Source organism: Diadema antillarum, unplaced genomic scaffold (assembly GCF_040938485.1).
Source record: "Diadema antillarum isolate AM-2024a unplaced genomic scaffold, OU_Dant_1.0 seq00000688_RagTag, whole genome shotgun sequence".
Taxonomy (NCBI): domain Eukaryota; kingdom Metazoa; phylum Echinodermata; class Echinoidea; order Diadematoida; family Diadematidae; genus Diadema; species Diadema antillarum.
This window is the reverse complement of record NW_027271593.1, coordinates 1868498-1892313: the sequence shown is the minus strand read 5'-3', so window position 1 is coordinate 1892313 and position 23816 is coordinate 1868498. Positions and strand designations below refer to the sequence as shown.

General features: G+C 38.8%; 1 protein-coding gene across 1 annotated transcript in view; it reads right to left on the bottom strand.

The window, feature by feature from the left end:
* Positions 1-632: 632 nt before the first annotated feature.
* LOC139737265 (stalled ribosome sensor GCN1-like) overlaps positions 633-23816 on the bottom strand; it is a 45840-nt gene continuing 22656 nt past the window's right edge. The window contains exons 24-50 of the mRNA XM_071647943.1: positions 23516-23643; positions 22889-23078; positions 22383-22619; positions 21378-21572; positions 20263-20509; positions 19569-19690; positions 17426-17540; positions 16626-16805; positions 16155-16375; positions 15378-15585; positions 14489-14685; positions 13872-14129; positions 13323-13538; positions 12618-12782; positions 12009-12123; positions 11422-11561; positions 9028-9171; positions 8292-8561; positions 7329-7442; positions 6502-6732; positions 5814-6010; positions 5042-5156; positions 4078-4174; positions 3140-3288; positions 2472-2576; positions 1733-1951; positions 633-1052 (exon numbers count right to left, since the gene is read on the bottom strand). Of these exons, the coding sequence (XP_071504044.1) occupies positions 930-1052; positions 1733-1951; positions 2472-2576; positions 3140-3288; positions 4078-4174; positions 5042-5156; positions 5814-6010; positions 6502-6732; positions 7329-7442; positions 8292-8561; positions 9028-9171; positions 11422-11561; positions 12009-12123; positions 12618-12782; positions 13323-13538; positions 13872-14129; positions 14489-14685; positions 15378-15585; positions 16155-16375; positions 16626-16805; positions 17426-17540; positions 19569-19690; positions 20263-20509; positions 21378-21572; positions 22383-22619; positions 22889-23078; positions 23516-23643 (4698 nt within the window). The 3' untranslated portion in view covers positions 633-929. The remainder of the gene's footprint in view (positions 1053-1732; positions 1952-2471; positions 2577-3139; positions 3289-4077; positions 4175-5041; positions 5157-5813; positions 6011-6501; positions 6733-7328; positions 7443-8291; positions 8562-9027; positions 9172-11421; positions 11562-12008; positions 12124-12617; positions 12783-13322; positions 13539-13871; positions 14130-14488; positions 14686-15377; positions 15586-16154; positions 16376-16625; positions 16806-17425; positions 17541-19568; positions 19691-20262; positions 20510-21377; positions 21573-22382; positions 22620-22888; positions 23079-23515; positions 23644-23816) is intronic.

Below are 23816 nucleotides of genomic sequence, written 5' to 3'. Positions count from 1 at the left end.
ATTTCAGAGTAACCTGACCTCAAATATCTTATCCTGCTGAACAATAAGCAAACAGGTAAAGCCCCTGATTACAATAATTAAAGAGCTGAAGCACTGTAGATGGCTGGAAATCTGTGTGTAGTGCCAATAGACATCAAGCATACTACAAGGAAATCTTACCAGCAGTGAAAAAGACAAGAACAATGACAATAATTTCTTTAATCCAAAGTTTTCTTGTTTTGATGAAAGTTTCCAACTTGGTACACAGGTGTTGAGTGTAAGTGGTAACCACAAACAAATCTTGTGTGCAAATCATGCTACTTTAATGTACAGCTGTATGCCAAGGTTCTTGTTCATGATTCATGTGAATAAAGTTTGATGTATGTAATGTGAATATATGTGTGTGCATACCTTTTAGCAGAGTTACAGACATATGCACAAAAGAGAATGGCAAATAGATTCAACATTCTAGTACTCCTACAATCCTTATGAAGATTAAGCATAATTTTTTTTCCCCTGTAATATAACACTTAATAGTAAAAGGATACTCTTTCTAATACCCTTTTTGTATTTGACCTTATGTCACATATTTCCTCTAGATTATTTTCATGAGGCACCTTGTACTTATTACCAAAACATCATCTCCCATGAGACCTCTTTGACTTTCAACGTGTCACTCAGTCTGTAGGGCAAAGGAATTCTACCCCATGAAGTATTCCATCATTTCTGCTCTAGAGTAACATTTTATGTCTTCATTTTGTGCTTCTGGAAGAAATTCCAATACAACTCATCTGTCATGAAAAAGAAACACTTGTGAGGAAATATCTCTCTAGCAATAATTACAAAAGTCTCCATTATGTATCTTCAGAAAGTTATCATACACAAGAAACAATGTATTTCTTAAAATCAAATCTGCACATTCCACGGCGACCTACAAAGTTCTTCATTCGTCAGCGTAAGACTGTGTCATCTAACTCCAGGCTAGGGGCGTTCTGTGCAGCCACCTTACGCAGTCTTTTCAGACAGTCTGTCAAGTTAGCAGCTGGAACAACATCGAGCCATTTGAGGACATTCTGAGGGTGAAAACAATACATGGAAACTGAGGGTCAACTGGCCTGAAGGGCAATCAGCCATCAACATGATACACTGTGGTTAGCTTAGCTGGTAGAACTAACATGGACCACCATTACTTTCCCATTTTGGAAACTTGGCACAAAACCTCTTGTAGTCTGGCCTTCAGCCATTAGCATCCATCACATGGTTACCGAGAGAGCAAAAATCATGAAATGTTTTAAACAAGGTGAATGTCATACTGGTTTTGTTTCATAATCATGAGTCATTATGGCTTTATTCATTAATTTCTATCACAAAATGCATTTACTTACTCTATATCCCAAGGTCCAACAAATTGATTTTACTGATGCACAGGTACTAACATAGATGTGGCTACAATATTTTGAAAACATACATAATACTCTACAACTCTTTATACTGTAAAACAATATGCTGAACATATATTATGCTGAATTCTAATTCCGTACAAATTAAGTGAATCAATTAACATGTACCACTGTTGCTAAGCACATGATGAAGAAAAAAAAAATGAAGATCCAAACCTTGATTCTTGCTGAAACCAAATGCCTTTTAGTCTTAGCATTTATGATTCTGAGGCAATGAGTCTAGAACTGGAACCAAAAAAAAAAGAAGTTATTTACAAGTAAATGATCCCATACGGACTCATCTGTTTTTTTACCTGAAGGAATTCCTCGCCTTGCCGTAATTTGAGCAGCGCCACCAAGGCCCACTCACTGTCAGCCTGGACTGCTGTGTTCTTGTCCTTGGTGTTACTGACCAGGACTACAATGAGTGCCCGAATAAAGGCCGAGTCCAGAGGATGGTCAACTGTCATAGCAATGTGATTGACCATCTGGGCAGCGGTCATCTTGATGTCGTTTGATGAGTGGTTCAAACACTGGTAGATGGGTACAGACAAAGGGGCAGTTAAGTCTTTGCGGCTCAGGTTAACAGTACCCACTCATCACATTTTCAAAATTAATTTGGTTACAAAAATTTGTATCTTGCTATTACATTTAGCAAAGGTCAATGGGTGGAATCATCAACATAGATTCAATAATTCAGAGTTTGCATATCATGCTCTCTGTAGGAGTAATGTGTAACTAAGAGGCTGGAAAAAAAAATCATTGTTAAAATAATCAGTCTTTCCATGTTACTTTACGGTAAAAAGTAGTTATTCATCTTGCCACTTATACATTTGTACTCCTTGAATACTATGTCACACAAGGAGTAGAGTTGACTCTGACATCATACCTGTTTCACAGACCTATTTTCCTTTGAAATTGGAATATATCACCAAACGAGGTATACAAGGCAGATGACATATATTATTCTACAGTGTAACCACTTCACTACAGTGATAATACTTCATAAATGTAGAGAAATCTGATTTTAAGATAAAAGTAAAAAATTCTTACCTTGACAAAGGCCATGACAAGGGCTTGAGGGGCATCTCTCCCTGATTGAATGCAGTGTTTGCCATAGAAACCCATCCCTCTGATACCCGCCACACAGACTGGGATCTACACAAACAAAATCATTTAATTCTAATACAACTTGAGGTGATCTACACAAATCACATCATTCAATTCTAATATAACTTGAGGTGATCTACACAAAATGCATCATTCAATTCTAATAAAACTTTTGTCAATCTACACAAACCATATCATTTTATAACCTGATGTGGTTTCCTGGCTGTAAATTTAAACATACAATTTAATCTCAACTGATGTCTGCAGAGAGAACCACTCTGCCAAAACAGGATGTCTTGGATTTATCATATGTGCTAACATTAGCACATTTGTTTCATACTGACCTAGTGTACATACTTACTGTACCACTAACACACTATATCAATACCTCTGACTCACACCTAGATTGTACGTGGACAGGTGAAAAATTTGATATGTACTTAATATCTCTAAAAACCTTTAATGTCCAACTGAGGCAGCTTGTTTAATTTCCATCTCTTCTAAAAGATAATTTGTTTCTTTGTAGTGACAGAATTATCGGTAAGAGTGTTCACTTAGCTTTTCAGCTACAAAATATAAATCTTGTGATAAGAAGAACAGTGCAATCTCACCCTGTCATTGGTTGAGTTTTTGGTTGTAATCTCCAAGACAGCACCATCCCCGCTGCATGCTAGAATTCTGTCTGGTGCCCTAGCGAGGGCGACAGACAAGGCCAACGCATAGCTGTGCTGCTGAGCCCAGTTCTGGTTGGGATCATTTACTGTACGAGAAATTAAAGAAAAATATTAGATCTCCTTCACTCCATGTGAAACTATGGCTGAAGTTGTCCAAAGTCCCTCAGGTGTGTACTAACCTAAACTAGTAAAATTAAGGAATTTTGGGTAGAGACTTTACCACCCTCTGTACAATCCTTACATGGTCATCTTCACTTGCTCAACATTTTATCCTTGAAAATATCACCAGGTACGTGATCAGAATCAGACTAGGCTGCATCCTAGTCTTATGATAAGAAATGAAAGTATTACATAAAGTGTTCCTGCATATTCTCGAAGGTAATTCCTAGTCAACTTGAAAAAATAAAATGCAATCTTTAGCAAAATTTCTGCTGTAACTTCCGTAGGGTAATAATTCTGAAATAAAAAAAGTTCCTGTTGTATCTTTCACTGAGTAATGGTTCCTTTTTTATGAAAATAAACATGTGTTGATTCACTTCTCCATCCCCACCCCCCCCCCCCCCCCCCCATGAACTCTACAAATCAGTTTAGGATTCCTCAAATTAAATTCCTTCCCCAGTTTTAATAGCTAAGCTGCCAAGTTTTGCTTTGGAAGTAGTCAACATCCCTTGCAACATAAAAGACTGTGTGCAGTAGATCATACTTGATACCTTTTACAATGTAACTTTTTTTTTTCAACAATTGACACTCATTGTACAAAGTTTAACATCCTCTTCTGAAATGAGTATGTCAGTATCCAATAAGTTTGTCCACTACATATCCTTTCACACACCTCCATACAGAAATTGAGACAGACCAAAAGACATGATACATACCTAACAGACGTGTCTTGAGAATTTCATCTAGATCTTCATCACTGAGGTATTCACACAATGCCCCCAAGCATCCAGCAGATGAAATCCGAATATTTCCCTAAAACAAAATAAAATGACAAAATAAAGTAGCAGCATGGCAGACAACAGATATCTTCTCTGGTCTCCCCCCCAAAAAGGTCAGTTTGGTGTGATTTTCAAAATGTCATTCAAACATGAAATCCTATAGGCCTCTTACACATAAATAAGGGTTTAACACTAACTTTTCTTTTGTGGCCCATTCGGGCCAATAAAGTCTTTAAATCTGAAATTTTAGTGGCCCAACATAAACGGAAACATAACAATCCATTTTGGATCTTAAGTGCCAAATCAGGCCACCAACAGACAGCCTTTTTGGAGATCTGGTGGCCTGGCATCAACTTTTAGTGGCCCTGGGCCACCAGGCCACTGTTCATGTTGAACCCTGTATCAATGCAGCAAGAGACACATTTCCTGAATACATTTCTTCTCTCAAGAGCAAAATCAAATCAATTTTGATCTTTTGTTCAACCACTCTCTGTCAGTACAATTACATGCTAGTGAATGACAGCATCACTAGAGACATTTTACTTTAAAGAAAGAATTTTGATAAGGAAGTAAAACAATGACAGATTGGTGACAATTTTAGAATGCTAGATTGAAGCCAAGAAAAATGGATCTTCCTGAAAGCTAATACGTTATTTACAAGTAGCATTGACAAATAGAGCTCTTTGCATTGTTTCCATTATTTCCAGCTTTCATAAAATTTTCTGAAATCTCAAAGAATAATTCCTTATTATTTCTCTTGGATTTGTGAGGACATGACATCTTTGATGTATTTGGAGCAGAATCAGTGAGACAACGGTCAGACACAAGAACAGTAACCTTTGATTAGACCATTGGTCATAGACCATTGGTCAATGTACAGCATGGCACAAGAGTGACCTACCTCAGTGGATGCAAGCTGACCAAGAAGAGTGGTCATCAGGGTCTTTTTGATGGGGTCTCCAATCTTACCCCCAGCTCCAGCTATTGACCCCCTCAAAGCCTGCAGCATGGTCTCTCTATGAGGGCAAAGGTCAAAGGTCACTATCATTGCACTCTGTAGTGTGTCATGTGGTTACATACAAACAATTCTATACATAATGAATGAATATCACAACATGGGCAATGATCAATGGAAGCATAAGTCATAACTGTAGGCCTGAAGTATCTGTCTGTATGAATAGACAAGGGCAAGTTGAGTGACGTGATTCTATAACAGGAAAGTATTACACAAGGGAGGAAAATAGTGGTGGCACAACATGTCACACATTCTGCCAACAAAACAAATCACCAACACCATGAGATCAGACTAAAGTAACAAGAAAACTCTATTCCTCCCCTCGCGTCAAGCACCATTGTCCCCCATCTCGATCCATCCTCTTGCTCCAACGTGGGCCGAACAGCCAACACCCACTTTGCACAAATGCATATTCATGACAACAGAATAATCAAGACATACAATTTTTGTAATTGCGGGAAATTTTGCTACTCTAGGAGAAAAAAAACAAACAAAACAGTTAGACCAACAATCATATCTTGTTTCAAGCTCAACAAAACGGCAAGCATTTCCAAGTCACAACCAGAAATCTTGGTTTAAGACTACTCATTATGAGTACTTATGTCACTTAGCAATACTTAAACATTGATATCACTATAATCCCTGCTGGTAATATTACCTGACACCCGTGTCATTGTCCATGTTCTTGATACCATTATGAAGCTCTGTGAAGAGTGGGTCCACCTTGGCATGGATGACCACTAGCTGACCCAGGGCAGCCGCTGCCTCCAGACGGACGGCTCTGTTAGGGTCACTCAGGCCTCTGATGAATGTTGTCTGTAGCTGAGGCAGGAAGGCTTTCAAGAGGACCCCAACCTGATACAAACACAGAGTTCATAGACAGAGGCTTTTAGTTTAAAATCCACTTTAAAACTACACATACAACATTACAAAATCGTGGCAGGTAACACAGTGAAAGCCTGGTTACTACTTTTCCCATGTTATAAAAAGATCTCATTGTTGCAACTGATTGACAAATTGCCCTTCATTGACACAAATAAACACCAATTACTAGTTTTCAGTGTTTATGTAGTAACCATGATAATCAGCCTTTATTCAGATCAATGAAGGGCAATTTGTCAATCACTTCCAATAGAAACAACTCAATGCAAGAATCATTAATTTGAATATGAACTTACTGGCTGATTTAATTGTACAGACTTTCTGACTAGGGACTTAAAACATAATCTGAGGTTGGACCACTTCTTGTCCTCCTCCTCTCACACACATCCACCACTGAACCCACCTAACGTAGCACTACAGAGCTGTCTTCTCACGAGGCCTACAGCTCAAGACAGCTAGCATACCTTTCCAATGAGAAGTCCAAGAGTTTTCAGGATGGCCACTTTTACATTCCAGGTAAATCGGTCTCCCAGAACACGAATGAGAGGTCCAGTGATGGCTACCACTTGAGGCTTGAGGGCTGCAGTGCTGGTCAAGCGAATGACCTCTCCCAAACCAAGGGCTGCTTGCTCTTTGACCTCTGGTGACCCGGACAGGATACCTTCTCGGAAGTAGGGTAGGATTGGAGTGATGCCCTACATACCAAGTGAGACAAACAGAGCAGTATGGCAGTCATGTATAGACAATACTCACTTAGAATGTATTCCTAATACAACCTCATTCTAGATGGCATTAGGCCTGGGGCCCATTGAATAAAAGTTACAATTATGGTAACTTTGCCATCCAAAGGTAACTACCATGGTAACAATAGTCAACAGCCAATCAAAATCAAGAATTCCATGGAAGTTACCATTGGATGGCAAAGTTACCATAATTGTAACTTTTATGCAAGGCCCCAGGTCATCAGAATCAAGACACATGTCATTCAGACATTCTGATACAAAGCTGTCTCTTTGAGAGATAACTAAAATTTACCTCTGTTGTAAATCTGTTTATAATCACTTCTTTATGCACAAAATCAAATCACTGTAATTCATCTAAGAACAAACAGCAGAATACACAAAAATATGACTTAGGGTGCAAAATCTTCATGCTCCAATCTTTAGTCAAGAAATGACATTTCTTTTAGCAGATTAAGAAATAACACAATTTGAATAAGAAAATCTACAGCTTACCAACAAAAAAACTTTCAGTGCATAAAACCACAACCTTCCATTGGAAGTGGCCTTACCTTCTTTGGAAGGCAGAAACCAGGAAGATTTTCTTCCTTGCAGTCCTCTGAGGCATAGCGGACCGCATCCCGTACAGCCCGGATGTGACTCATCTGCTCTGCTGCACTCAGACTCTACAGACACATGAAAAACAGTTTCCAGTGAGAAGGTGTCACTAATACATATCATTCTCATGTCGTGGTGAGGATCTTTGTGACTTGCCTCTATACTTACTGCCTTTCTAGACACTGCATTCTTAAGTTCTGTTTGACATATCACTCATATATCAACTTCCACAGTCAACTAGGATGAGGACATCATATTCCCCCGATAATCACAGGATCAGGATTTTTCAGTTTTAGATACAACAAAATGCCTATCAAAATGTCACAAATTACATACCTCCATCTATTCAATGAAAATAATCATTAAATGATATATATATATATATATATAGCACATATGAATTGTACCAGTGGTGTAGAGTATCCTTTTTGGTTTTTGGAAGTCTTCTACTTTGTTTCATTTGTTACTTTTAGAATTCTAAGAAAAACTATATTCCAGATCAACAATATGGGCTTGAGAGAGTACCTTCAGAAACTATGATCAATAGAGTGGACTCACCTGTCTACAGAGCATGCATGTCTTCTAACACAATACCATTCATCTTTTAACATGAACATACAGTGATCAATATGGTCTACAATATTACACACACTCTCAATATCTCGCTCTCTTCAGATACTTGTTACATATATTGGGTAGGAGTAATTAAAAATCAATGTTGGCTTTGAAAGTAAAAAGCATACAAATGTACAATGCAAACCTAAATGTCTGATGTTTTGCTGCCAAGTTTTCTTTATTTTTGTTTGTTCATCATGGCAGAGATGATTTTCCTTCCGGTTGGTGTCTACTAATTGTAAGGGATTCACAGTTTGTTGGTGTCTATTTATGGTAAGAGATTCTCAGCCTGTACAACATACCTTAGTGACAGCATTAAGAGCTTCCCAACTTCTCTCAAGAACCGTCACATCAGAATCATTGAAGGACTGAATGAGAGCCCTCAGAAGCTGAGGCACGAAATCAACATAGCTTGTTGTTGTCTTGCTGAAGTAGACATGAAGGAGTGTTGCTGCTGCTACCCTGAGACCAGATTTGTCTGCTTTCAGTTTCTGAAGGAGTTCATTGATGATAGTGTGCTGTCCTTGGGCATCTTGGACCGACAGGATCACTGTCTGGCAGTGCTCTAAGGCCTGGTGCAAACAAATTTCACACACACATACAAAAAAAAAAAATACATACATACATAACACATTCTTTAATATGATTTGTGCGGTTTTGTCTGATCTACAAAGCTATCATTATTAAAAGTACACTGAGGATGAACTTAGAAAATCACCATTTTATACTTGTAAAATATGGAATACATTCTTACTTTATGGGTGTGTAATTATAACTCTACACATTATCAGACATATAAAGGAACACTACACCCATTAAAACAATTCTGCTAGAGTAGTGATATTATCGATGAGTACATTTCATTTTGACAAGTCTTGAATTTTTGTCTTTAAGAACTTCCTATATCCTACAAGTCATGCAATATTGCCAACTTTCACCTTTGCCATACTGTAGATGAACTTCTTGAAGAGGATGAATTAACACCTAGTTGCCTAAATCGCTAAACTATCTCCGAAAAGAAAGAAGTGAGTAGTCTACCTCCTGCTCTGCCTCGGTCCCAATACTATCATCTACTGCTGTCATGAGAGCATTGAGGATCTTAGCCAGGTGTCTAGTCAGGGAATCTCCTGCCACCTCAGACAGGATGGCCAGTACACCTGTGTTCACTGGAGGTTGGATCAGCTGCAAGAAACGAGATTAAATAACATTTATACCACCAACCATCAGAATGCTTTACATTTGCATATACAGCAAGTCTTTCTTACATACAATTTGCACGAGGTTTTTGTCTGTACTTAATTGTACGATGCAATCAAACCTGTGTGATAAGCACTGTTAACAGCACACACACTTAAACAACAACAACAACAACAAAATACAGTGTGCATGTACAAGTACATGTACTCTAGGTGCAAGATTGTGTACAAACTAGAGATATTGCCGATAGGACAGGATTCTTTTTACACTGAAAAATTGACCGTTAAAGGACAAGGGCTATGCAGCATACTGATGTGTAAGATCTTCTAGTAATGCACCTCATGTTTGACCAATTTACTTCAAGTGCTGTCAGGCAGTGATGATAATAAATGTTAATGTGACATGTTTGTTTCATAACTATCTACATGTTGGATTCTGTCAAAATTTGAAGCAAAGGGAAAATGTGTTACTCTCTGATTTGAGCAAAAATATAATTACAGATGAATTACCTTGCATTATTGTCATGGTTTGAATGATGAGAATATCATACAGGTATTCTTCATCTTTCATCTTCCTCAATCAGCTAAAGCAATGATTATTTTGTCATTCTATTCTTAACTGTTAACTTTGAAAGTAAACATAACATCATTATCAATCTACTAAGTATCTGAGTCTTCTCATTGACACAATGTGAGTCTGCTGCTGATGGTACACTTGGTACCTTTGGGATGAGGAATGGTAAGACCACTCTACTCTTGACATGGTACCTTTGGGATGAGGAATGGTAAGACCACTCTATTCTTGACATGGTACCTTTGGGATGAGGAATGGTAAGACCACTCTATTCTTGACATGGTACCTTTGGGATGAGGAATGGTAAGACCACTCTATTCTTGACATGGTACCTTTGGGATGAGGAATGGTAAGACCACTCTATTCTTGACATGGTACCTTTGGGATGAGGAATGGTAAGACCACTCTATTCTGGACATGGTACCTTTGGGATGAGGAATGGTAAGACCACTCTATTCTTGACATGGTACCTTTGGGATGAGGAATGGTAAGACCACTCTATTCTTGACATGGTACCTTTGGGATGAGGAATGGTAAGACCTATTCTTGACATGGTACCTTTGGGATGAGGAATGGTAGGACCACTCTATTCTTGACATGGTACCTTTGGGATGAGGAATGGTAAGACCACTCTATTCTTGACATGATACCTTTGGGATGAGGAATGGTAAGACCACTCTATTCTTGACATGGTACCTTTGGGATGAGGAATGGTAAGACCACTCTATTCTTGACATGGTACCTTTGGGATGAGGAATGGTAGGACCACTCTATTCTTGACATGGTGCCTTTGGGATGAGGAATGGTAAGACCACTCTATTCTTGACATGGTACCTTTGGGATGAGGAATGGTAAGACTACTCTATTCTTGACATGGTACCTTTGGGATGAGGAATGGTAAGACCACTCTATTCTTGACATGGTACCTTTGGGATGAGGAATGGTAAGACTACTCTATTCTTGACATGGTACCTTTGGGATGAGGAATGGTAAGACCACTCTATTCTTGACATGGTACCTTTGGGATGAGGAATGGTAAGACCACTCTATTCTTGACATGGTACCTTTGGGATGAGGAATGGTAAGACTACTCTATTCTTGACATGGTACCTTTGGGATGAGGAATGGTAAGACCACTCTATTCTTGACATGGTACCTTTGGGATGAGGAATGGTAAGACCACTCTATTCTTGACATGGTACCTTTGGGATGAGGAATGGTAAGACCACTCTATTCTTGACATGGTACCTTTGGGATGAGGAATGGTAAGACCACTCTATTCTTGACATGGTACCTTTGGGATGAGGAATGGTAAGACTACTCTATTCTTGACATGGTACCTTTGGGATGAGGAATGGTAAGACCACTCTATTCTTGACATGGTACCTTTGGGATGAGGAATGGTAAGACTACTCTATTCTTGACATGGTACCTTTGGGATGAGGAATGGTAAGACCACTCTATTCTTGACATGGTACCTTTGGGATGAGGAATGGTAAGACCACTCTATTCTTGACATGGTACCTTTGGGATGAGGAATGGTAAGACTACTCTATTCTTGACATGGTACCTTTGGGATGAGGAATGGTAAGACCACTCTATTCTTGACATGGTACCTTTGGGATGAGGAATGGTAAGACCACTCTATTCTTGACATGGTACCTTTGGGATGAGGAATGGTAAGACCACTCTATTCTTGACAGCCATGACTTGTTTGAGTCCATCCAGTGCAAACTCTCCCACCTCCTCATCACTTAGCTTCCCCAGTAGGTCAGGCAAGATGTCCTCCAGTGATTTGTGGCCTACAATAAACAGGTGCAACACATTCATTAGATTCACTAGACTACTATAACAGGTGCAGCACATTCATTAGATCCATCAGACTACCATAACAGGTGCAGCACACTCAATAGATTGACTACTATAACTCTCAACTCAACCCATTTTACAAGGGTATAATTTTATTGGTGCATTTACACATTGGTCTTCTATGTTCATCACACCACTGATGGCTGCTTGAGATAAATGTGTCTTTTCCTGTCTTACCATTTGCACTCAGAGACAAAGAACAGGCAACTTTTATCTACATCTATTGATAGGACTTGGACAGTTTGTTGTACCAGCTAGAATAACAATAGACCAGTGTCAATTGCTGCCAAGACTAATTAATGGTAGACATGCTATTCAAGTGTTTGAATACACCAAAGTAATGTATTCAAGTCCAATGAAGAAAAAAGTTAGCCTCTCACCAATGGTGTTATGAAGACTGTCAAATGTTCTGGCTGCTGCTTCACGGACCTCAATCAGGGGATCGCATAGCGCCCTCTTCACAGTCAGAACCAGACTTCCACAATACGTCAGAACCTGAGGCAGTACACATTAGATGATGATAGTATCAGTGTTTTAGAAGCTCTTCACACTGGTGACACAGCATGAATGTGACATGAAGGCAAATTTTTCTTGACAGTAAACAACAAGGAAAAAAAAAAACATTGCTACTGAAACACACTACAAAATGTTTAATGTGAAGATTTGTGGAAGTGTGTATGATATGCATTACAGGAATTTTCCTATATACTGGATATAAAAACATTATCATGCAAATTCATTTAAGATATATGCTCAACATATTTTCTTTTTTTCTATCTCCATTACCGCCTCAAAGTAGACAAGAAAATAATAAATTAATCAAATTAATCAATTCAATGAGAGTTTGTTCCTGTAACCAACAGTGCACACAATGACCATATATAGAGAATGAATCAGAACTGCTAAGACTACACTCTTCATGTGAACTGTACAGATCATGTGAACTGCAGAGACAATGTAAAGTAGACAGAGACAGGAGTCACACCCACCTGTTCTTTGCTAGTGGAGCTGATGATCTCACTGAGCCCAATACACACTCCTTGTCTTTGGTCACTCTCTGTTGAATCCAAACCTTTCTCTAATACAGGAATCATCTCAGGCAAGACTCGGTCTCCAAGTTTGCGGACCAGATCACCAAGGGTCCTTGCAGCCACCTAGACAATGAACAGAAATCAGTTTACTGTTGGGACTACACACCACTAACACAGTATTATGCTGAAATAATACAGATCAATCACTTAATCAATTATTAATTATCAATATCAATTTCCTCCTTTTATATATCTTATTCCATGTACTGTTGAATAACAATGGAAACTAGCATATCTTAGATATTAAGCATATTAAATATAGTAAGAAAAATTATTATGCATAGAACTTCATGCATTGTAGATGAGTCAAGTTTATTTGGGTAGGTGTCTAGAGGAAACGTGTGTTGTAACAAAATCAGCTTTCTTGATTCATTGATGACAAATTCATTGCAACATGAGTGAATGTTTCAATGTGCCCACAGAATCAATCATTGGTGAGAGTGAACATTATATACATTATATAACTTATGAACACAAAAGATTAATAAAGATGATATCCATACAATTTGTGCTTCATACCATATAACTATCTTTTTTTTCCCCTCTACAAACTTGTTCAAAATGAAAGAAGATAAAAAGGGAGAGTAGGAATCATCTGTGTACCTGTCTCTTGTCATAGCTAGTGCTAGCAAGGCAGCCCAGGAGGAGAGTGAAGAGAGTAGAGAGGATGTCTTTCAGTGTGCGTGGAGTGTTGACCACTACAACCTTCCAGACATGGAGTGCTGCTTGCCGTACCATGAGAGCTGTGTCTGATCGTCCCATGTATAAACCTGCTAACACTCTATTGCGTCTTTCAACACCAAGGACATTGATGATTGCCTACCACAAGAACAAACATCCATAAATGAAGAAGAAACAATATATTTTAAGAATAAGACATCACACATTTACTGAGTTTCATGACTTTGCTCTGATACCTAAGTCACCTTTTAACACACTATCATCTGCAAAACATTGCAATCACTGGTGACATACCTGATACATGTAATAATACCAACTTCAAACCCACAACTTACAATCTATATATGCTCATATTTTCATACAGAGAAAGCTTTTATGATGACAACAGTAAACTTTTCTGGTAAATGCTACTTTTCATCAGTAGATAGTTGCATCCAAGGTTCAGAATGCAGAAATGAGGTTGGGACTCACCTTAGTGGAATGCTCTGTGCCAAAGTTGTCATCCTCATCTCCAACAGTCGTCATTTTACCAGTGACACCAGAGATGCGATAGAGAAGGTCTCCCAGGAGTTGTACAGAGCTGTATCGAATTCTCCAGTTATCATCAAACAATCCTTTCTCCAACTCTGGTAGGAAGACATTGACAGCTGTCTCTGCATACATGTTGATGATACGTTGACCAGCTCGTAGGGCCGTGTCTCTGACAAATTCACTCTCATCGGCCAAAGCCTGCAGGTGTACCACAGAAAGCAACCACAATCATTGATCTAGGATAGCTTAGAATTGTCATAAAATATCAAAGTGCACAAAAACTATTTTGAGATAAAACATCCAGAGCCATCTCAGACTGTGTTTGATACATGTAGATTACGCTGCAAGACATCATCATCTAAAAGAAGACAAGAAGTTGCTTTATAAATTCACAATATCCAAACTTGACCAAACTGCTTGATATTTTCTCAGAGTGTCATTTTAAGGTAAGTAATGCCCTCTCTATGAAAAACTTCTTGCATGTAGTAAAACATAAAAAAGAAATTACCTTTTTAAGAGATTAAAAAACAAATGTAATGGAAGGAAGTGAGACATACTATGAGGAGTGGTGAAATCACAGGGCCAACGAAAGGAGCAAACTTGTCTCCAAAAGTGCCTGGGAGGTAGATGAACATCATGATGTAACCATCCCTGATGTGAGACGCGATGTCTGGAGCTTCGGCTGTCTTCACTAGATCTGGGATGTACTTCTCTAATGTCTGGATACCCATACCAGCAAACACTTCACTCAAACCTGAAGGAAGAGTACAAACACCACACAGGATGGATACCAGGCTGTAGACTTCTGCACAATCTTGACTCTGATTGACAAGTAACTTCATTTTTTTAAGCTTATCCTTACATTTCAGTTTCTTAAATCAGTGTAACAAAACTCATCAATATATCTAACATACTACAAATTCAAATTGCAAATCTACACCATTATTTTTTCGATATAAAGACAAATATCGAGATAATCATAAATGTTCCGTAATTAAAGGCTGATACATCACTGTTAATAATAAATGAAGTTAAACATGTACATCCCTCTCATCGTATAAGATACAAAGTAAATTCTCTAGTTAATGGAGGAAATATTAGAGGAATTTGCCAGTGGTGCAGTCCATTGGATTTAGATGAAAAACAATTCCTTTATTTTTTCACTACTTATTTCAGAATTGCACTTGACAGTAATCCTAATAGTACAAGAGCTTTCAAATTTTCATTACAATTTTTTCATATTTCTCCTTGTTACAAAATCAATGAAAATAAAGAGTCATAAAATAGGAACACCATGAACAAAGGTCATAAAGAAGGAACTCCCTGTACAAAGGTCACAAAAGAGGAACTCCCTGTACAAAGGTCACAAAGGAACTTCCTGTACAAAGGTCATAAAGAAAGAACTCCCTGTACAAAGGTTATAAAGAAGGAACTCCCTGTACTCACCCTGTGCAGCACCAGACCTGTCCACTGAGTTCTGTTCTGAGGTAAGTTTCTCCATCAACCATGGTAGGAGGTCTTCAAAGCTACTCTCCCCCATCCCTTTCACCATGGCCCCTAGAGCTCTGGCTGACACCTTCCTGACATCTGGTACTGGATCCAGCAGTGAAGCCTTCAATCCCGGCATGACAGAGGGCAAGTATGGGGCTAGATCCTGAGAGTAGAACAAGAAGGGAACTCATTTAGACAACCTGTCACAGCTTGGTATTACAGCTTCGAGACTTGTGTATTACATGGTGGTAGATCATTCCATCTTTCTCCTCATGTCTTATGCACAAATATACACATTTTTCACTCCAGCCACTCTGGCTATCAAGATTACATTTATTTATCACATGAACTCAGCACATTCATCACTTACAAATTGTATCTGACACATCTCCATTGAGTCAGATGGAGTTAAATATTTTTTTCCTTTCATACAATTGTATGTAGCACTCTAGCTTATTTGTGACCTTGGGAATTGTGTAGTTGTTGAACCCACACAATTTAATTTGATAAAAACCCAAGTGCGTGAAGATAATATAAACCTGCACAGAAGTTTGCTTCAAATATTCATAAAACCATCAATCACATGCTTATCTACGTGTATGGTATATGCCTATGATAGCCATCATGGGCAAAGATTTTAAAGCTAAAAGGGAAAATTCACTGCACGCATCAGAAAGACTTGTGATGATATAAACATATTATGATTCTGAGCAAGAAGGATTTGATTCTTACCTTCTGGTCAGTCAGAGAGTACATGTTGCCGATAATTTGTGAGGCCATCTTTTTAGTTTCGGTAGACCGGTCCTGGAAAGATCTCTGGACAACAGGCATGATAAGGGCCAGCGAGGGAGCATCGATGAAGTGAACAAACTTGGTGTCAAGGAGAACCTTGAGACAGGTGGCTGTGTGCCTTGAGGGATCTGAGAGGGCTTCCAGGAGGGTGGGTACAATAGCTGCAAGAAGACATCAAACTTAGGTCATCACTTCGGAATAATAGGAATGGCACTCTTACAAGCTTGCTCAACAGCATTAGACAGACTGCAGTTTGTAAAGATTAATTTTCCTTGAGGTCCAAGATACTGCCTCCATACCACCATAAGGATTCTACTGATGGCAATATTGACACAAACACATTTAATTATCACAACTCTACACATCTGTACAGATTCGACATCCATCCAGTACATGATAATCCTAGCTTACCCTGGATCTCTGGGTTGCGGATAACGTTGCCAATTTGCTTCAAAGCCTGAGCACCAGCCTTCTGCACCTTAGCATGTGAATCAGTGAGAACCTCTGTCAGCTTGGGCACAATACTTGGCAGACAGGAAGACAGCTGCTTGGGAGCACAGTATGCCATGTTACCAAGCAATTCCACAGAACCTGTCATGAGAGGCACACAAAGAATGAGAGATAGAAGTACTCTTAGCACTCATAGTGCTCACTCTTGATGGTGTTTCCTCAGTCTCTCATTACCTCATCCTAATTTCCCTTCCAATTCTTTTATTACAATTACTGGTAACTTCTATTCATTCATCAGATTTTATATCACACCCACCAAGGTAGATAGCTAATTCAGTTTTTGACCTCCTGTTTAAAAAGAAAGAAAGAAATACCCTTAGACCTAGTGCACTTAGATTCTACATAGCAGATTTATCAGACTGTTAGAAACAGCGTGGAACTGTAGCTTCAATCTTAAGCTGTCAACAAAATGAACACAGACTTCCTCAAAGACATGCATTACACACTGTACAGACACACAGACACTACCTACATGTATATCCACATTATCTTTTATTAAGATAGATGAGTAACACCTTCCTTTTTCCTCTTCATTTCAACATTTACAATATAGAGCTGCTTTGACAGGTGTGTAACTTGTTCTGATCATTTTTTTTTCTCTAAACTGGCATAAAGGTGAAATTATTTGTGAACAGAAACTGATAACTGTCATTACTGCCTAGACAGACACTGGTTGGTTATAGACTAGTCCAAGTACTGACCAGCTTTGGTCCTCCAGGAGTCCTCCTCCAAGGCAGCCAAGAGAGATGGTAGGACCAGCTTGACTCCATGACCACTCAACTTACTCATCACTGCCTTGGCTGTATCATCCGTTGCCTACTCAGAGACAAAGATAAACCAGAAAACTTGTAGTTCTTCATGTTGGTCACAAGAATAGAGCACATCGCTATTTAAAAGCACATAACAGAAAAAATAAGAAATTACATCAACATGTCAAGAACTGACTTGACAGTGACTCTTACTTGTTTGTATTTTTAATAATTTCAGACTGGAGCCACACAGTGGACAGAAAACCTTCATTGGCTTCCATCACAAACTTAGAGCATTTGTGACCAGCGACAACGGTTTCAGGCAAAAGTCGCAAGAGAAAATTCCCTCCTAGGCGGGGTACAAAGATTTTGACCATTATTTTTGTCGATTTAGGCTTTTTGCAGAAATCGAATCTTTGATATGTTTTCTACATCTACACTAAATTTCATAGCTTAAGACTAAGTTTTTCCTATCGAAAATGGAATTTTAAGCACCCTATGTTGGATCGCACTCGTCAGTTTCGAGCTTCTTTCGAACGCAGCGCCAATATCCTCAGCGTTGCTACGGCGCAGGGTCTAGCATGCGATTGGCTGGTGCATCGCATACATTTACATAATTCGGCTTTCGGAGACACCGGTTGCAGCGTTTGGGGAATGCTTTGTCCACGCATGCACGATTACACGCTCCATTGTTCTTGCTATACTTAGTGGTTTAATATACCCTCGGTCTGTAGTGCGTGGTCTTCGTTTGGCTTTCTATCCAAACTATTCTACCGCAATGTTCGACAACGGAAGTGAAACAAAAATCATGTAGCATAACATAATCGTGTGGAAAGAAAACTAAATATTCTCAAATGTGTCTACTTGTACTGTAGTAAAAATTATGACAGCAGACTGACTCAATGGAAGGTAGATGAGAGGAAAGGAGCGGTCACATGTAACCAATCTTCACATACTACACGTCAAGATCGCACCAAACTAACAAGTCGCGTTTGTTTGTTTGTTTTGATTTAATTAGCACCACTGAACAAAGCAACATATGCATGTCTTGTAAAAGTAAAACAAACAGGAAGCGTGACCCTTGTGCCAGCACTAGCAATTTTCTGCCTTCAAAAGGCACCACAATGAAAACGCGATTTGTAAATGTGTGGATTCGCCACAGCTCCTGTGACATGCACACGGCAGTGGCATGTGGATGCCATTGCGTAATGCGTGCACCATACATTGTACATGTACACCATACGACGTGCAATTATCGTATTCGCCATCTTGAAAGACGTACTGGGAAACAAACCCGAGCGAAATGCATTGTTTTTCGGCTCCATACGCTGAGCTCCGAGGAACGTGCCCGGGAAATTTGACTCTCTCAGTGAGCCAATCAGAAGGCGATGTGGTTGCTAGAGGCGGAGCTTAACATCGATTGGCACCATCGTACGGATGGGTGATTCTCCCCTTGCATCGCCGCTCGGACATTGTCTTTGAGAAAGAGGTGAATCTTCAAAGCCTGTTTTCTCGCAATTTTGTCAGGCTAACAACTTAAAAAGTGCATTTTATTTCTCTTCCTATGCACACTTATGGTGCCGAAGAATACAAGTGTTTTATATCAATGCGAAGCTTAGGAAATGTGCAATGAGATTCAGTGAAAAAATGAATTTTCAAAATTCCCGACCTTTGCCTGAAACCGTTGTCGCCGGTCACATTTCTTTATAGGGATCTTCACTATGGTGAAGAAACACTGAGAGGCATGTAATAACAGGACTAGTTTATACATGAACACACTGGCTATACACTAGCCTTGTGCAATAACACAGGGCTTCACCTTTTCCTTCACATATATTGGCTTAAATCAGTCATAAAATTCCATTATATTCTCAAACATTGCAAAATATTGTGCATAATTGTAGTGATGCACACATGCAAAGCATAACATGAAGTCACATGAAGAAATCTGTCTCCATTCTTACACTACATGTGTATGTACAAAGTCATATTGAGCTCACAAATAAGTTTATTCATGCAGTAATGACTGCATATTTTTTGTATACTGCCTTGAAATTACAGCAAACTTATAATTCATTCAAGACTAGAGTCATACCTCTCTGACGTACTGGTTGCCATCACCAAAGCAGAGTAGAAGATGAGGGATGACATGTACAACATATGGCTCAAACAGACGTCCTAACATGCTGCACAGCATCTCAAAGGCAAACAAAGAGCCTGTAAACCAAACAAAAGCACAAAACTGTTACTATGGGAATATTGGCATAATGGTGAAGACCACAAACATAAGCCTCAAACTATGTATGTATGAGTGATATGTGAGGGTTTGTGTATCTGTTTGTGACACTGTGTGTGTATATGTCTGTATGCTTGTATTCAAGCATACAAGAAGTATTCTCGTTAAAACAGCTGTAGTGATAAATGTGCACCTTTTCAATACATTCAAGCTCAATGGAGGAACAGATATTTTCAATGGTGGATGAATGAGAATCATTTGAACATAATAACATCACTACTATTGTAATTTTCATGAACTTGAAGTGATGCTCCCGTCTTTGAGAGAGTCCTGCCATGTGAAAATCATGAATGAAATTAATAATGCCTTTCTTTAAAATCTGCAGTCACTATCATGTTTTAAAAAAAATTATCAAAAGTAATACTAGACAAACCCCAATTTAAAAAAAAAACAAAAAAAAAGTTTGTATGTCCCAATCTCTCTGAAAAGCTTGTCAATGGTGGGAGGGAAAATCCTCTCACTTCCAAAAAGAAGAAAGTAATAATTAGTTCACCTTCTCTCTTCCTGGTATTCTTCTTGTCTTGGATGGCTGTCTGTAAAGTTGACATGATGTCTAGCTGTTTGAGAGATAGGATCCCTAGTCCCTTCACCATACCAGCTAGTCCATACGCTGCTCCTTTCCTTTCACCATAGTTCTCTGACTCTAGTAGGAGTCTGAGGAGTTCCTTGACGATACCTGGAGCATCTTCCTTGATGGCAGGGACCAGTGGAGGCAGACACTTAGCCACGGCTTCCTGTACCTGTCACACCACAAAGTCAGCCAAAATAGTTTTACCACTGTACTACTCATACTTCTGTGCTTGAGGAAGATTCACAGATTTAGGGGAGTAAGTATCCTCATATAGATCAGACACACCTACACTTTTTTTTTAGGTACTGTATATGCCATATATTTCACAAGTCTAAATTTTCGCGAATCGGGAATTCCTGACGATTTTGCGAGTGGTTAGAGGGATAGTACAGTTTTGGTTGAGATGAGAAATAGGCTTTCGAATTTTGCAAGATACCAAGAAAACACTTAAGATATAGCACAGAGCATACTATTTTAAGAGGAATTCAAAGTTTATTTGATGAAAATCGGGTTTGGAATAACTGAAACATCCAAAAAAAAAGTAAAACAAAGCGATCGTTACAAAGTGTGGGTCTCACACTTTATTAGAATCGTTCTTTTTTGGATATCTCAGCCATTTCAAAACCAATTTTTATCAAATAAACGTTGAATTCCTCATAAAATTGCATGCTCTTTCATATTTCATATGAGATTTCTCATTATCTCACCTAAAAATGTTAGAAACCTGAAATTAGGTCTCAACCAGAACTGTATGATCCCTTTAAATTTGCGATCGTGGAGTCCTGTACAGAACAGAGAAATGTAAATGCATATATGTCACATTCACATAGGGATCAGAGTCAATATTTTCGCATGTCTTTAATCTCGCAAATAGCACCTGACTCGGGAAATTCGCAAAAATAAAAACCTCGCGAAATATTCGGCGTATACAGTATTTGTATCACTACATTTGGCTTTAAAAAAAAACAACAACAACAAGACATGCCACTTGGTTGAACTCATTGCATATGAAACCTAGAGCAGCCTTGTATACTTACTGGTTGTGATGGTGTACTCAGGGCTTCTATCAGCTTGCCTACGATGGGTTTGACCTTTTTGTCTTCTTTGCTGAGATGACGTGCTAAGGATCCCATCAAGATAATCACACTCTGTCTCACAGTGTCATAGGATGACGAGTGTGGAGCTTCATCTAAAAACTTCTCAAAGACAGGGAGCAGGGTTCCAACATTTGGCTGAAAAAAGAAAAAGAAAATTGGATGCCACAACTTCGTTCTTAATCACAAGAATTTACAGCTCAAAGACAATTGCATCTTCTACAATGCTCATGATTTGAAAGTCTGTTCACAGAATTCATAACAACAAGCTGATGTTATTTGTGAAAGTAAGATTGTGTGCTATAGCATTGACACTCTGAGTTATCAATTATATGACCTAGTTTCTCAATGAAGTAACATATGATGAAATTAATTCAGTATGTGATCTGTTCAACAAAAACCTAATAAAGTCACTAGACAGCAATATCTTGAGCTTAGTACAGATAACTCTTATCACAAATATCAATACACCAAGATTTCCTTACTGTGAGACTCAGCTGGTACAACCTTGTTATCATATACAATGTATGTCCACAGCACATATCACTCAAAATGGAGAGGAAATAAAAGGAAACACATAAGATTTCCAAAGTATAAGAGGATTTTTACCAGTAAAACTCTATATATTTCCCCTTATAGATAGACAGAATTGCGGTCCCAAGTATCTGGGTTTACCTGTGTTTTGAAATTTTCAAGAGTCTAAAAATTCCACTGACAAAAGTTTGTCCAAACTGATAGCCATAAAGCTGCTACAAAAATGATATGACAAATAACCACCAATTAAACATAGAATGCATACCTGGTACATACATCCTTTGTATACAGTCAGTTTTCATTACTTGTACTTCTGAGAAAACTATCATCTACAATAAAAGAGTTTAAAGAATCTGAAAAATTTGTAAGGTATGTAAAAAAAAATAGAACAGTAGTGTATAGAGCACAACAAACCTGTCCTTGTTGGTTGATTGCAGCCATGCCTGCATTTAGCATCTCTTTCTGAACCTCCCCATTACGATCTCCCAGACCAGTGGGGACCAAAAACTTGAAGAGATCAGGAATGTGACGTCTGAGGAGATGAGGAGCAATCTCAGAGAGCGCCATGGCGATGCCGCATCGAGCCTCGTACTGATCAGGAGGAGACTCAGAGATGACCCGTCCAAGGTTGTCCAGCACTGGAGGTGGGATCTGGGTCAAGGATAGAATGATGGTCAGCAAGAAATCCTCATCCACTGCACTATCTATGACAAGTATACTTGATGTCAGCACTTTGGACATAAATATGGGAATGATGAGAAAATCTTTCATCTAACCTACATTGATTTATACCTACAGTGTATTTACACACAATAGCAGTACTTTGAATGTTGACACATGGCTATGAAAACTAAGCCATTACTTTAACTTGGGCTAACATGTAACTTGGTTCCTGCTTCATAATTTCTGTGCCCACTTACCACAAGTTTTTCTCTGTATTTCTCAAAGAGTGTGTCCAAAACTTTGTCAAGCTCCTCTGGATTCTCAGCCAGCAGAGCTGAAAGTGCAGCGGCCCCGCTACTCCTCACCACGGCAACATCATGGATGACATCATCCAGCAGCATGGTGCACAGAGCAGGGTTTGCTGTCATCTGACCATCAGTCCACAGTCTGGTCATAATAAACAATACAAAGGTAGAACAGAACATCTCTCACTTACCATCGTAAAATTACTTTGATCTGCAATACATCATTGCAAAATAACACAAAGAAATAATATCCACTTGACTATTAGAATATGGTCTTTTAACAATCAACTCTTAATGATCCATTACTCAAACATAAGCAAAAGATTCTCACATAAAAAAAAAGAGTGTGAAAAAGTAAAATAAAAGCCCATGACAAATCAAACAGGAAATTTCCTGAACACATCAAAATGGTAACCTTGAAATCACAAGCTACGTTGCTGTAAAAATCATGTCACAAAGACGAATAACAGGTGCATGCCTAATTAAGAACTGGATTCCATGACGTGAACACTACTACAGTATAAGCAAGACTTTGGTCAGCATGCCTCTCACAGTGTTAAAACAGAAAACATTACTCACTCGTCAGCGATAGCCTGTACCTCAGGCTCCACATCTTTCCTAGCCACCCAGACCCTTTGGGCCACCTGTAGGCCCTGGGGATCACCCCCATCCTGGCTGGGAAGGACCAGCAGCAGCTCTCGAAGACCCTGAAATCAACATAAACAGGAAATCATTCATTCTTGTCAAGGTCTAAAGATATACACCAAAGTTTGCTCTAATCCAAACTGTACAAGATATCTGACATTTCTGTATTTGGTAAAACATTTAAACAAATCACTTTTAACCTCTTGAGGATGAATCCCGAGTATACTCGGGCAGG